This window comes from Lissotriton vulgaris, chromosome 9, assembly GCF_964263255.1.
Source record: "Lissotriton vulgaris chromosome 9, aLisVul1.2, whole genome shotgun sequence".
In the NCBI taxonomy this organism is placed as follows: domain Eukaryota; kingdom Metazoa; phylum Chordata; class Amphibia; order Caudata; family Salamandridae; genus Lissotriton; species Lissotriton vulgaris.
The window spans coordinates 1,219,661,122-1,219,677,082 of record NC_141697.1 but is presented as its reverse complement, the minus strand read 5'-3'; the positions used below and the strand labels follow the sequence as shown (position 1 = coordinate 1,219,677,082).

Below are 15,961 nucleotides of genomic sequence, written 5' to 3'. Positions count from 1 at the left end.
TAGTTTCTCCAAGGGCTTGAGGTAAATTGCCCCCTGTTGAAGTCTCAGGAACAACAAAGACTTTAAACTCTTCTGCACTCAGCACTGGGAACTGTGTTTTGTGCTGCAACAGAAGAAAAGCAACCAGACGACGTCTACGACGCTGCTGCCAACTCTGTGTCCTGAAAGCACCGCAGAGGGCACCGCAACCCTGGTCTTGCGACGACGCTTGCTGACGCTGCCACGAGCGGCTTCTTGCACTGCGACCTGCGAGTCTACCGCCTTGCTTCACCACGACGCCTTGGTATCCCCGATGACTCCGCTCCACGTCGAAATCTACGCCGCTGCTTGCACCGTGGTTCGAAGGCAAAACTCGTAAAGTTACACAACGCACCGCCCTCATCCCACACCGCTGCCTTGGCCTACCGACGCCAGCACGATCAACTCTAGTTCGTCAGCAGACGACACCACTTCAGCCACGACAACGCAGCTGCTTGCATCGTGACCTTCCAGCACCGCGACTAGCACTTCCTTCACCTCACACCGCGACCCTGGTCTCACTGACGACACCAGCGCTCCTGACTTCAACATAGGTGCGTTCTGCCTGCAACGCTTGTGACTTCAAGGGCACCGATGACTCCTGCACCGACCTCTGGAACCGATGCCTGCAGACGTCATGCTTTCGGAAGCTCAACGAGAGGTCACAGACACCCTGCATTTCTTAAAGGTATAGTTTGCGGGTCTTCCTGACACCGTAGCTGGCCCGCGACGCTTCGGTCAGTCAGAACTGTTTAGATTTGTTTGCTTACGACGCCATGATGGCCTCGGATGGAGCTATCGACATCAAGGAACTATTATTTCAAGCATATTTTGATCATTGAAGATTTTTAAGTACTGTATTGTGGATTTTTATCGTTTTTGGTCTTGTCTTAAATATATAAAAATATTGGGATATTTTTCTAAACTGTTGTGGTGTCCTTTTGTAGTGTTTACACTGTATTACTGTTGGTTAATGTGCAAATGCTTTACACACTGCCTTTAAGGTCAGCCTGACAGCTCGTGCCAAGCTACTAAGGGAGTGAGCAGGGGTTATTTTAAGAGTGTAACTCCCTTATCACAATGGTGGTTTCTGCCAGACTTTGGCTCATGCCCTATTCAACCAAAAATCCCATTTCTAAATGGATGCACACCGAAAGCTCTGCTATCTAGAGGTACAGCTAACTAGTTCTTCTAAAAAGCAAATGATTTTAAAATATCATGTAGAACTACGAGGTAAAAGAGCTTTAAAATGTCAGCATCTGCACTAGAGGCATTTTTTCCTCTTCCATGAATGCTAGTTTTAAATCTGAATTGTGATTGGGGTGGAAAGGGTTATATATCAGCATTTCTTGTACACTCTGCTTTTGACTGTTTGCAGCTACAAGACTGTCTATTGTCATCACCCAAGTAATAATGAACGTTGCATAACCTTGTATGCTGTCATGGCAATAAACCTAAAATTTTGATGGAGATGTCCTGTATGTGCCTTACCTTTGGATTGCTGCTAATTGCCAACGTACATACTGTCTACATGACTGTGCTTGCACCAGGCCTTTAAGTGAAACTGTTTAAGTATTCAGTCACTCCTCTGGGTCTGGCAAGTGCTGTATCAAAAACTATTAAACCACACCTTTGATTTTCTTTAGAAATATGAACAAGGATTTATCACAGACCCAGTAGTCCTCAGTCCCAAAGACAGAGTTCGGGATGTTTTTGAAGCAAAAGCCCGACATGGGTTCTGTGGGATTCCAATCACGCATAATGGGAAGATGGGAAGTAAACTCGTCGGAATAATATCTTCCAGAGACATTGATTTCCTGAAAGAAGAAGAGCACGATCTTCTTCTTCACGAGGTTAGTAACTTGCATGTGCACTTCGGGCAAGATTGGTAGTTTACAAGGGCAGTAATGTTCGGTGTTTTGGCTTTTTGTGCATCCAGTCTTTGCAAACCCGTCTAATCAATAAAATTGGAATGGTGAAGATTTTTTTGTAATTAAATCTTGATGTGCATTTTGCTTAACCATTAATTTTTGGAAAAAAAATCACAATAGTTTTCCTCCATTTTTATTTAAGATCATGACGAAACGTGAAGATCTTGTGGTTGCGCCAGCTGGTGTCACATTAAAAGAAGCAAACGAAATACTACAAAGAAGTAAAAAAGGTATTTTAACTGAAGTGAATGTTGCTATTCTTGTATGGATTTTAGGATGTTGAAGTACCACATCAAACTGCTGTGATTATACTTTAACAAAGATGGCACCCAATGGTTTGGGAAGGTGTTATTTTCTTCTTTAGCGACCCTAATTTCCAGTTCTTGGGGCAGCTGGTGGTAACCGGGTGGGTGGATGGGGCATGGGGTATGCCTCATTACACCCTCGTTAGAATTACAGTGGATGTTGTACTGTTGTCTGGCAACTCCAATAGTGCTGCCATTCAGCATTTATAGTCCTTTTGACATAGTTTTCTTCATGTTACTCTGACAATTTTGTGCTTTAGACTTTTCAAAGTTTAGCCGTGTTTGTTATGTCAAAGTTTGCTTTCCTAGTGCCGTAACTGTAAATTAACAGCCAAACTGCAGACTTCTAAAAATAATTGTAAAAAAATGTTCTGCATAAATTTGTTCCTGCAGAAAATCAACCGCAGAACGCCCTCGCACATCTTGCTTGTGATCAGATCATTAAGCTGATAGCTTGGTTCTCGTACAAGGTACGACCGTTCACAGGGCAGCTAGGGTCATCTGATGACTTCTGTCGCCCAGTGACCGTTAATTTTTGTAAATGGGAGGTTTTTTTGCCCTATCAAAAAGGCTTGAGTCCGTCTTTCTCATAAGAGTGGGTAATAATCTCCCCCAGCAGTCTGATAGTTTTCACCCGGTTAGCATGATGAGGCTGTATGTGGATGGTGTCACTAAGGGTTGTTATACTTAGATTTCTGCAAATACAGTCTTTGGTGTTGTAGGAGTGGCTACCTCTCATGTGATGACTGATGTACAGAAATCAACCGCTTCTTTGTGTGGTATAAGACATTTTTGTTCAGTCTTTAGCTAAGTTGTTTTCTGGTTGTGAATTCTGCAAGAAGAGCACTCAATTTATTGTTTGACTGTATTGATCAAATGTTCTGAGGTGTTGCGCTTGCCTGCTCAGTACTTTGCGTCATGGACCAGTGTTCGAAGAGTTTAGTGGAATATGTGTGCTTTTAATTGCACATTGGTCCTTTTCATAGCAGGATTTTAAACTGATAATCTGGCCTTTTCACGAATGTTGTGCCGTAGTGACCTCACTTCAGTGTTGCCTCTACTGCTCCTCTGTTGTGGAAACAAATGTTGATGAGCAGTTCCCTGTATATTTAAGCAGAGACTTCTCTTGTGTGACAGCAGTAAACACTGTAGATTCCCTGCTAGTGCACACAACAGCTTGCTGCAGGGAGTAAATTATCGCCAGTATAAAATACATTGCATATTCAGTGAATCCAGCTTAGCACTAGCAAGGAAGAAAACACTGAGCAGAAGCAAAATAAAAAGCAGACTACAGTTTAATGCAGAGGTCGTGGGTCCACTGCCTGGGACTGAACTACTCTAGTCCACCTATTGGAAGTCCCACAGAAACCACAAGTTAAGTTTGTAGATTTATCTAGCGCAGTTTATCACTCTTGAGGGTATCCAGGCGCTGTGCATAGGCTCATGGGGGAAGATGTAGCAGGACCTAATCAGCGGAACTACCAACTTAAAAAAGATAGAGAAAACCAATGTTCTCTTCATGAATCTTCTAAATTCATGAACGGTAGATTCCTCAAACACAGCTTGGTGTATTTTCAAATTTGAAATTAATTCAAGGAAATTATGCTTAACGAAAACAACTTTTTCAGTCTTCTTGCTAGCCAGTTCAAATTGACTGTTACAGCGAAGTACATTTGTCTGAAAACATCCTTTTAAAACCTATATTTTACTACTTAAAATTTGGGGCACTAGTTGTTAGTCTGGATGCCCTGGTTTTTGATTTTGGCCCTAGCCTCACACTAAACTAGATTGTGCATAAAGGGACAGGCCTATACTTGGACATGAGTCAGGTTTAGGATCTGGAGGGGCACCAAGTGTACTTTCATTTGTTGCTAAGTGGACAACCGTCCCAAATATGTTTTTAGCATGTAGGGCAGCATGCTGTTTTTATCTTCAATCTGGAGTTGTAACCCAACCGTTTTCGTATTTTCACGAATGGAGGCCAACTGACCTGCTTGTGTAAAGTTACTCTTCTGCATACTATTCTGAAGTCTATTGGTAACTTCCCAGTGCATGTTTGCATATATGTAAGTGAGGTTTGCATGGTGCATACCTTGTGTATGAATGAACCAGTCCTGGAGCCTGTGGGTTACATTTTGTAAGCCCTGGGCTGGGTCATGTGTACAAGATGGGCTAAGATTATTTTTCCCAAATGGGAACGGTATTCTTGACATTCGTATAGCTGGAGGAAGCAAACAGTTCTCCAGTATTGGAGGAAGGAAACAGTTCTCCAGTATTGAGGTGTCTTTCATAGATTCACATGCTTGAATATTCCCTGTCGTCGAAGTGGGAGTCCCACAGTAAATATCATAGCAATTAGATGCTAATAACATAAGTATGTAAAAACATAACACATAAAAATACACAGTAGAAATGCATAGAAATACCAAGACGTAATTCCTACATTGGAATACATGGCAGAGAGAAAAACTCTTGCAACATATCCATGTCATTATGTTAGTCCAAACTGCAGCCAATCAGGCGCAAGCACCCCTCCAGAACCTTCTCCTCAGAGTTCAGTCCCTCAGATTTTCTACCGCACGTCGTGTGAAGGGAGTCTCCCTGAGCTCTGCTCAGTTTTTCTCAACTTTTCTTCTGGATTCCAGTGTTTGACATGTCTTCAGGTAAGAAGTCTTTATTTAGACCCTGTTCTTCCTGTGGGAAGCTGCCCTTATACTCTGAAGATCCCCACAACAAGTGTATATATTGTCTTTACCCGGACCATGAGGTGAGCAAATGTAAGTTTGCAGGACCTTTTCTACTAAGACCCTTAAAGACAGGGAAGGTTGTCTCCTCTTCTGGTTGCAGAGACTTAAGGATAACCCTCTTTCTGGCGCTGACAGCCTTATGTCTAGTACTTCTAAAGCAGCCAGTAAGCGTAGCAGTGTGCAGAATTTGCCTTCTCCATTTCTAAAGAAAGATACTCTCTTTCTGTGGCTCCTCCGGTGTCTTCACCTCCTCCTGCTTCGCCCACGAGATATGACTCTGAGGTGTCTTCTGCTTCTTCCAGTCATGTTTCCACCAAGAAACATGTTAAATCGTCGACAGGAGCGTCGACTATCGCCCCGACGACGAGATCTGCCGTCTCCAGCTCGTCTACTGCGACTGACGACATCTGCTGCTGGCTCGTCGACGACTGTTACGTCGACGTCATCTATGTCGACGAAGGTATCTAGGGCTCTAGACGGGTCTCGTCACGATACCTATCCTCTCGTCGACGAAAAAGAAAATTCTCTCCTCGTCGACTAAATCATCGACGAGAGCTGTTAAATCTTCGTCGTCGATCCCGTCAACGAGTGCTTCGTTGACGGCTGCATCTTCATCATTGACAGCCACTTCGTCGTCTACATTGAAGAACTCGTCGACGCCAGACCCGTCTACGTCCGCGCCGTCGACGGTGACACCGTCGACTGCGGAATCCTCATCTGCCTCTTCATCGACACTTCTGCCGTCGTCATCGGCTAAGTCGACGACGACTTTGTCGACTGTGACTACCTCCTCTTTTGCATCGTTGCCATTGCTGCCACTTCCAACGTCCGATTCTGTTCTTTCCAACATCGGCCCACTACACCAACGTCGCCAGGTTCAGGTAGACCAGTTGTCTATTCAAGACGACAAGTAGCCACCTTTGCCATTGTTTGCCACTGGCTCTGAAGAGGACTCTGGTTCAGAAGAGGAAGACGGTGGTCCTTTTGGGGCGGCACGTAGCACTTCGGAATTAGTCATCAAGTGCCGGGACTATGGTGAGGAACCTGAAGAGAAATTTTTTCAGGATGAAGAACAGGCGGTGCAGGTTCCAACAGCAACACTGCCTCGGTCTCTCCTTTCTAACCTACAACATATGTTGGAGGATTATAACAGGCGATTTCCCACATCACATCAGGGTTTGCCAGTACCAGCAGCACCTGTGCCTATAGTACATCCTCCTGTAGATCCGCTACCACTGTCCCCGCAAGTCCAGACGTCATTCCGGATACACAATCCTTTGTATGCCGATGACTAGGATGACGTTCGCCCTGATCGTGAAGAGGGAGAAGTCCAGGATGATGACAATGACGACAACACCATGGACGATTGGGACGACTTCCAAATCCAGACGCTGTCCCCTCCAGTGACACCTGGGGATTCCCCGCCAGTGGACATAGCCAGCTTCCATCAGTTAATGGACAGAGCGGCTCAACGCTTTAAACTACCAAGAGTCCAAAGAGAAGAGGACTGTTTTCTGTAGGATTTTAAGAATCAGCCATTTAAGCGGGTCCATCCAGTCCCCATTATTGATTTCATATGGAACGAAGGGTTGAAACTTATGCAGACACCAAATACCATCGCCTACACAAATGCCTCGCCTAGAAAAGAAATATAAGGCACCCATTGGTTCCCCTGCATGCCTGATTTCGCAGCCGAAGCCTGATTCGGTGGTCACTCAAGCTGCTCAGCGACGCTCAAGGAACCCAGCATCACCTATTACAGCTCCTCCAGATTGGGAGTGTCGTAGCCTGGACGCCATCGGCGAAAAATTTCATCAATGGCCTCTACCACAGTGAGAGCAGCGAATGCTTTAGCTATTCTAGGGTGATACGATAGTCAGATGTGGTCTGACATGGCTGCCCTTGTAGCCCTCATCCCAGAGCCCTCCAGGGCTGAAGCCTTGAAAATGTTGCAGGACGGAGAGAGAGCAGCTGAGGAGATCATAGACTGCTCAGTAGACATCGCATCGACTGGTTTCCGACAACTTGCAGGGGCAGCTGTGTTGCGGCGACAGGGATGGCTCTGCTCCACCTACTTTCGTCAAGAGGTACAGGCAAAGATCCTTGATATGCGGTACGATGGAGAGTCACTCTTTGGAGCACATGTTGATGAGGCTCTCCAAGCCATTAAAAAGGACGTCGACACTGCTCACTTTTTAGGGACCTTACAGTTCCGCTCTCCAAGCCATTAAAAAGGACACCAACACTGCTCACTTTTTAGGGACCTTACAGTTCCGAAAACAACCTTTTCGTGGCGCACATGGATGTGGCACCAGCTCCTATTTTCGTGGAGGATCTTGTCAAACATACTGCTCCTATAACCAGGGTAATCGGCTCTACTCTTCCCAGAAGCAGCAGTCCTCCCGTCAGCAGTCCTTCAAATCCTATCGAGGAAAGTCTGCATATAGAGGATCTACCTCTAAACGACAATGACTTGCCTTCCTCCCAAAAGTTGGAGGTCAAATCTCCCTGTTCTCTTCTCAATGGTCCTCCATCACCTCAGACCGTTGGGTTCTGGACATTGTAGCGAAGGGCCATGCTTTGGAGTTCGTCAAGATTCCTCCTCCCTCTCCTCCATCCGGCCCGCCTCCACCCCACCTCAAGGAGTTGTTCCAACAAATTCGGATTATGATTACGAAGGGCGCCATCGAAGTGGTTCCAAAGTCTCAAAGAGGAAGGGGGTTCTATTCCTGTTTTTCCCTTATCCTCAAGAAATCAGGAGTCTGGCGTCCGATTCTGGACTTACGAGCGCTGAACACATATCTCAAATCCCAATCCTTTCGTATGCTCACGAAGATTTTGCATCTTCGCTCCCAAAACGACTACATGACCACCATCTACCTCCAGAACGCTTACTTTCATGTGCCAATTCTTCACGTCATCGAAAGTACTTGCGCTTCCGAGTGGGACGGAGAGACTTCCAGTTCAGGGTGCTGCCTTTCGGCCTACGCTCCGCCCCTCGTGTCTTCATGAAAGTGTTAGCTCCTGTGATAGCCTACCTGCGGCTCCAGGGCATCCACATATTTCCATACCTGGACGATTGCCTTCTCAAATCTCAATCTCGCAGCCAGTTGGTTCGGGACACTCAACGTTGTCAGGAGGTCTTCCGCTCCCTCGGCCTCTCATTAATGTCGAAGTCCCAGTCTGTCCCAGCTCTCTGAAGAACCTTTCTGGGCGCTACCTTGGACACTTCCTTAGCCAAAGTGTTCGTGTCTCACGAGCGCCAGCTGAAGATACTCCGCCTCGTGGCTCGTATTTGCGCAAAACAGTCCGTTTCAGTCCGGATCTTGAAGTCTTTTCTGGGGATGGCATCATGATGCATTTCTCTGATCCCGAATTGCAGATTGAAAACTCTCCATATTCAGGAAGAACTGGACAGGCAATGGCGTCAAGTCACTGGATCCTTCAACAACATAGTCGTGTGTCACCGCTCGCATGAAAGCGGCTCTCCAGTGGCGGGCGCAACAGTCTAACATTGCGGCAGGGGTTACTTTCCTCACCACCGCTCCGGAACTCATGCTGACGACGGACGCATCCTTAGAAGGGTGGGGTGCTCACCTTCAAGGTCTGTTGATGAAAAGCCAACTGGACTCTGCCTCAGCGCTCTTGGCACATCAACCGGCTGGAATTGATGGCCATCTTTCTAGCACTCAAGTCGTTCCATCCTTTGATCAAGGGGGAGTCCGTCCTTATCCAAATGGACAACACGACCAGCACTATGTCAACAAACAGGGCGGAACCAAATCTGCTCTCTTGTCTCGTCTGGCACAGTCGATCTGGGATTGGGCTCAGTCACCACGTCACCTTGACTGCCGTTCATCTGCCAGGAGTCTCCAACATCCTAGCGGATTCCCTCTTCCCTCAGCATATCCACGTCTTCCACCCACGAATGGCAGTTATACCAACCAACACTCGACCTAGTCTGTCGACGGTGGGGTCATCCACCCTTTGATCTCTTTGCAACACCGGAGAACCAGAAATGCCCATCTTACGCAAGTTGGCATCCCCACCCCGGATCGTGCAGGAATGCCCTTTTGATAAACTGGTGCGATCTATTCGCCTACGCTTTTCCTCCGATTCCACTAGTTCCTCGCGTGCTGTGGAAGATGCGGAGACCACCTTGCCACATCCTCCTGATCACTCCCAGATGGCCTCGACAAGCATGGTTCTCAGAGCTACTTCTCCTCTCCCAGTGCGAACCCATACTTCTTCATCCTCGAGCGGATCTCCTCACGATGGACGGGGGTGAAGTATGTCATCCGAACCCCTTGTCTCTGAAATTATCGGCCTGGAACCTAAGCACCTTGAATTTGCCCATTTAAATATTTCACCAGCATGCAGGGACATTCTCGCTCGGGCAAGAGCTCAGTCTACAGTCAAAACCTACAAACTCAAGTGGAAGAGGTTTTGTCATTGGTGCGCAGATGCCAATATTCATCCTCTTCATTCCACTCCGGATCAGCTTCTTCCGTTCTTTCTGCAACTGGCTCAATCAGGACTTTAACATTCCACTTTGAGTCTTCTTGGCGGCGATTTCCCGCTACAGTCAAGATGGTTCCACCTCGCTCTGCTCCTCCAGAGTCATTCGCCAGTTTTTCAAAGGATTATTCCGGAAGTTCCCACCCATTCGGCGTCCTCCCACTTGGCATCTTAATGTCGTACTGGCTCAACTAATGAAAGCACCATTCAAGCCTATCCACAGAACGGACTTAAAATTTCTCACCTGGAAGGTAGCCCTTCTCCTTGCTCTGACATCCTCTCGAAGAGTAAGCGATAATCACGCTTTCACCATTAAACCTCCATTTCTCCAATTCAAATCGAACTGTGTAGAGCTTCGCACCAACCCTACTTTCCTTCCTAAAGTACCTACTGACTTTCACATTAACAAACCTGTTTTCTTAAAAATGTTCTTTGCCAATCCTCCATCTCCGGCAGAGCAACGCCTACATTCCTTGGACATTAAAAGATGTCTTACATTTTACATCAATAGGACGGCACCTGTTCGCAAGTCTGATCAACTATTCATTGCCTATGGACGCATGCGCAAGGGACGTCCTGTTACCAAGCCAACTATTGCACGTTGGATTTCTTCAGCAATTGCTTTCTGCCATCAGCAAGCCGGCAGGCCTCTTCGGTCTTCCGTGAGGGCCCATTCCACCAGGGCAATGTCATCTTCTACTGCCCTGTTTGCCGGTGTGCCGCTTCATCAAATCTGCAGAGCGGCCACGTAGTCCAGCAGGCATACTTTCACAAGACACTATTGCCTGGATGCCATCAATGACGCAGTTACGGCAGTGGGACAGGCAGTGCTTCGCAATCTATTTAACTAAGGTGAGCCTCTGTCTTCCCTCCTCCATTTTGGTTATTTTGCTTATGGTTATTACTTGCATGACTTTATTATAGTCGATGGAGTTTTCTTCCATGTTGTTGCATGGTTTCTTCGAGCCTTTTTCGGCTATTACTGCTAACTATTCTATTCAAGCATGTGAATCTATGAAGGACACACCAATACTGGAGAAGAACAATTGTTACTTACCTGTAAACGGGTGGTTCTCCAGTATTGGTGTCTTTAATAGATTTTTAAAATTTTTTTTTTTATTTATTGAAGTTTTGTATAGCGCTAGCTGGACCCGGGGGTATCAGAGCGCTTCACAGCAAATACAGATATGCAGCAGAGGAAAACAAAACAACAAGCAGGAAAGAGTCTGTGCAACAGTAACTTGAGCGGAATAAGGGATGGAGATCTGGAGTGAATCAACCGGCTCTGGGTTCAGATAGAAAGCGTATTTCCACCGTCAGGCATGGGGTTCTCCTTAGGCACCAGAGTGTTCAAGGAAGAGGGCTTTGAGTAGAGATTTGAATTGCGGGAAGGAGGTAGTCATTCTGAAATGGGGGTGAGGGGGATGGAGTTCCAGATCCTGGGAGCATTCCCCGCGAAGGATTTATTTGAGGTTTTTCGTTTCTGTGATTTCAGAGGGAGGAGTAGAAGTGTGTTGGAGCTTCTGAGGTTCCAGGACCGACCCGCTCTTTTGAGTTTGGAAGCCAGGTATTCCGGTTTGCCTGTATGCAGGGCTTTATGAGTGAGGCAAGCTGTGCGGAAGTTGGCTCGTTGGTCAATCGGGAGCCATTTCAGTTCTTTGAGTGCTGGGGAGATGTGGTCAAATTTCTTTGTTCCTGTGACCATTCTTGCTGTTGCGTTGAGGGTGGAGGTGAGAGGTCCCAGGTGCGCCTTGGCAGTTCCAGTCAGCACTGCGATGCCATAGTCTATTCTGGAAAGCACAAGTGCCTGAGTGGGCTGTTTCAGGTCTTTGGGCGGGAGGAAAGGTTTAATTTTGTATAGAAGTTTCAGGTTCAGGAACGCGCTTTTGGCGGTTTTAGAGATGTTTGTTCATGTCCAGTTTGGAGTCGAGGGTGATTCCTAGAGATTTTGTGGAGTTTGTTGGTGTTAGAGACATTGAGAGCATTTAAGGCTTTGAGCCATTCCACTGTTTGTGGGTTTTCATCTTTGTTCGAAATTAGGAGAACTTCCGTTTTTTCTTCATTCAGTTTGAGGTGGTTGGCTGGGAGCCACTTTTGGACCTCCATGAGTGTCGCATTTAGTCTGTGAATGTCTGCTATCGAGGTGGTTTTCAAATATAGTTGTATGTCATCCGCGTAAAGGTGGAAGGGGATGTTGGAGTTTCTTAGAAGTGAGGTGAGGGGTCCCATGTAGATGTTGAAGAGTTGTGGAGAGAGTACTGACCCTTGAGGGACTCCTCTGCTGACGGGGAGGGGGTCAGATTCGAAGCTGTGCTTTTTTTGAGTGCGGTTGTTAAGAAAAGAGGAGAAACATTTTAGGACCCACCCACCTCCCCTCAGAGGCTCGCTTCTCCTCATAGACTCTATTGTCACTCCTGTGCTACGAAAATCGGACGGACTGAGCTCTGAGGAGAAGGTTCTGGAGTGGTGCTTGCACCTGATTGGCTGCAGTTTGGACAAACATAATGACATGGATATGTTGCAAATGTTTTTCTCTCTGCCATGTATTCCTATGTAGGAATCATGTCTTGGTATTTCTATGCATTTCTACTGTGTATTTTTATGTGTTATGTTTTTACATACTTATGTTATTAGCATCTTATTGCTATGATATTTACAGTGGGACTCCTACTTCGACGGCGGGTAATATTTAAGCATGTTAATCTATGAAAGACACCAATACTGGAGAACCACCTGTTTACAGGTAAATAACAATTGTTTATGTGGAGGAGACCGGGCTCCCTTTAGAGATTTGTGTAAGTCCATTTGGTAGATGGTGGTGGTGAAGGGTATCACTACAGTCTTAAGACTGTGTAGGACCTTATTAGGTGTGGCTTTTAACCTGTTTTTGATTACTGTAAAGTGTAGCAGTTGACAGCCAGAAGTAGAAATCTCACATCTTTGTGGTTTTGTTGTGGGTGGTCCATTCTGGAGACCAATCTGTGGGAAGTATCACTTTACACAAAGGCTGAGTCTGGTTGACAGCCTGTAAAGAACACATGAAAAAGTGCTGACCCAAAACTGTTCTGAAAGGGAAGACGGAGAATACTCATCCCCTATCTGTTTAAAAAAAAATAAAAAAGCTGGAGCTGTTGACCCACTTTGTTCCAGTTACAAATTCTTTGGCCAAGGAAGATGGTGCTATCCAAATTCCTGCTTTACCAGAGATGTGGTTTGCTGACTTTCAGCTTTACAGAACTGAGGGGGCCTCACCTGGAGTCTAACCTGGAAGAATAAGTCTCCCTCCTTAAGAGGCTTGAAGCTGATCTGCCTGCTTGGAGGTTAGGAGTGAGTCAGCTCTGCAAGAGGTGTTCACTAACCAGCTGTACAGAAGTTGCTGACCCTAGAGCTGAGGGTCTGTTCACCCAGAGATTTTCAAGCGAGTAATCAGTATGCTCCTCCATTGATTGTTCATTCTCGGAAGCATTCCCTTGGCACTGGACAGTATGGTGCCAGAGTTGAAAGCACCACTATGATTCTGAACGCAGATAGCTGGTATCCCTGTTTTGAAGTTTGCTCAAGCAGAGTTTGCTGCTGTTCCTAAACTACTGTGCCATGAAATGGCCCAAGCTGCTGTATGTCAGGAGTGTGGCTCAACAACTAACCGGGCCTGCATGGCCCAAGCAGATGATCCAGCATTGTGTGGAATCAGAGGTACACTGCCTTGAAGTTCCTGCAGTGACATAATGAACATGACTTTGCAGACTCTGCACCCAGAAGAGGGCCCGGAATCTCCGGAGAGGGGCAGCAATGCTAGAGCTTGACACCAGCCAGATTCTGTGGAGCGGATCCCAGACTTTTGCTACCAAGTGCAGACAGTCACCAGCACATCTTTCTTCCAGGAAAGGGAGTAGGACATCGAAGGGTGCCGCACCCCTCACCAGCATGAAATGTCATATTGGTGAGAAGATGCTCACTGGAACTAGGACTGTAGAATTAAGCGCAAGAACTCTACCCAAGAAGGGTATAACTGAAACTTACTACATGTACTTTACCTTTTAATAGAGGAAAGTGAGGGGCTGACAAATGCAACATGAAGCCTTGGTACAGTGGCCCTGTACTATTTTCTATTCACATATGAATTTTGGGGGGTGTAGTGTCTTGTTTTTTTATTTATTTAACCACTTTTTGTATAAAGAGACCAGCAGTGTGTTAAACTATCTATTATGCTGTTGGGGGATTGTAGACCTCTGCACTTGATCTTCCACCACAATTACCTTTGTGAGGAGCCTGTGACTGCTCGCTATCGATACGACGGAGTCAAGTGCTGAAGTGGAAGTATTTGGCCCAGTTTGCAAAGCCACCGTACGATTGACCCAGGGACCTCTGAGGCAGATGACCCTCGCTCCTATCGGGCCTCAAAAGCCGCAACAATTTACCAGACCTGCAGGTCTAGAGACTTGAGTAATCTACTCTTAGCTGCAATGTGCCTGACCCATAAACTGTTCTTAAATTGTGTGATCCTAGGCAAATGTTTTATTTCAGTCACCTCTTTCTTCAATCATCCCATATGAACCCACATGTGAGCCCACCTTCAAATATGTGAGTTCAGCAAGTCTACTGTACAAAACCTTTTGTTTAATTTCATAGATTAACCTTTTGCTCCGGCCTAAGCATTGTCGATTATTTCAACGGCATAAAAATACACAAAAAATACAAAAATTTGCATTTATCAAACAAATACATAAATGTCATTTTATTTAATTTACAAATCCATAAAAACAATGTAATTTTATTAGAAAGGTCTGAGCTTTTCTAAATGCAATTGAGGCCTCTCATTGTCCACACTATATTCTGTTTGATGCACCTGTACGGCTCCCACAAATCAATCTGAGAATACTAATTTAATTGTTGGACTCCAATTTCGAATGCATGCACTTTTACAGTAAGTTTTAAAATTTCTAGTTGTACATATAGCTATTTATATAAGCTCTATTAAACTGCTAATATAATTTAATTTTCTATGTAGTCACAGACCCCCCTGAGGAGGCATTGTGGACCCCCAGGCGTCCCCGGAGGACAGGTTGGGAACCACTGATCTGTATCAACAGAATAAACTATGTCCTGTGTTCCGACGTAGACTCCATCGACAACCCAGTCAGCACTAACATCTATGTAGATACGTAAATAGTTATTTCATGCCACTCACTCAGCGAACTATGCAAGTTTCGTACTCTGAATTGGAAGCTGAATGCAGTGACCAAGATGCCTCAGACTGCTTACAGCTACATGCAGCTGGATGTTTGTTACATAAAAGAATTTGAGAAGAATTCAATCGACGAGGACAAAGTTTACCACAAATATAATTACTAGCTACAAGATGGCATGCCACATCATCCTCGTTAACCCCATGAAAGTCCTTATGGCGATGTGGAATCATGAGCTGTCCGTCCCTGTTGTCTTTCTGACAATGCAATAGATGAGGGAAACCTATCGGACTACAACAGCATCCGCCTGTGAGGGCTGTGTATCTGCACCTCTGCATCAACCATCGCCCCAAGTCTGTTGCGTCCACCACTGCTGCCTCCATCGCCAGCCCCACACCCTGTTCTCCAAGGGACCAGCTCAAAGTACAGTAACACCAAAACTGGTGCCACCAACTCCTGAGGATATGGGAGAGAAGATTCTTCTTAATCACCCTATTCAGACATGGAAGATGATGTCAAATTACCTTGTGAAGGTGTTGACGAATGGGGTGATTACGTAGCACCTAAGAAAGGCAACTAATCCCCCGCCCAACCAGATTCTCCTTCAGACTACAGAGCCAGTTTCCGTTCACTTTTGGAGAGTGCAGCTAACAAAACTGCTTCCTATATGATTTTAAGTAACAACCACTATAAAAGCAATTCCTGAACTAGAATTCATCTGGTCAATGGGTCTGAAGCTAATGAAAATGCCGACCACAGTGGTGGCTTGCTTGGAGAAGAAATGAGTGCTCTTGACATGGCCCCTGCCTTCCTCATGGGCCATCCAAAGCCGGACTCAATCATAAACTCAGCTGTGCAGCGAAAGCAGGAAACCTCAATTTCATCTTCCTTCAGATAAGGGTGGGAGAAGCATGGACAGTTTGAATATGGAGTCGGTTCCATGGCGGCTGCGTCAATCACATTTTGAAATTGGTAATCGAAGTCCGCTAAAAGCACCAGATGTGGCTTGCCATCTCACCACTGATTGACCTCATACCAGAGTATAAAAGGGACCTTGGTAAAGCAAATGTGCAACAATTTCAGCAGATATCAATTGATGCAGCAATAGACCTATTCAATGACCTGACCCCAGGACACCTCCCACGCCGCACGGCTCTCCCGGATTGACCGAGTGTTCGCCCGAGGTATCTTGCGTTCCTGCCCTCTTGCCGCTGCCTTTCCTCTCCGCTACCATTGTCAATTGTATTGTGATTTTT

At 45.9% G+C, this 15,961-nt stretch overlaps 1 protein-coding gene across 2 annotated transcripts in view; it reads left to right on the top strand.

Annotated features, from left to right (window-relative positions):
* The window catches only part of IMPDH2 (inosine monophosphate dehydrogenase 2), a 357,233-nt gene that overhangs the window by 32,633 nt on the left and 308,639 nt on the right, over positions 1 to 15,961 (top strand). For both annotated transcript variants that reach the window (XM_086939329.1, XM_086939328.1), the window contains exons 5-6: positions 1,665 to 1,871; positions 2,092 to 2,179. In XM_086939329.1, the coding sequence (XP_086795455.1) occupies positions 1,665 to 1,871; positions 2,092 to 2,179 (295 nt within the window). The remainder of the gene's footprint in view (positions 1 to 1,664; positions 1,872 to 2,091; positions 2,180 to 15,961) is intronic.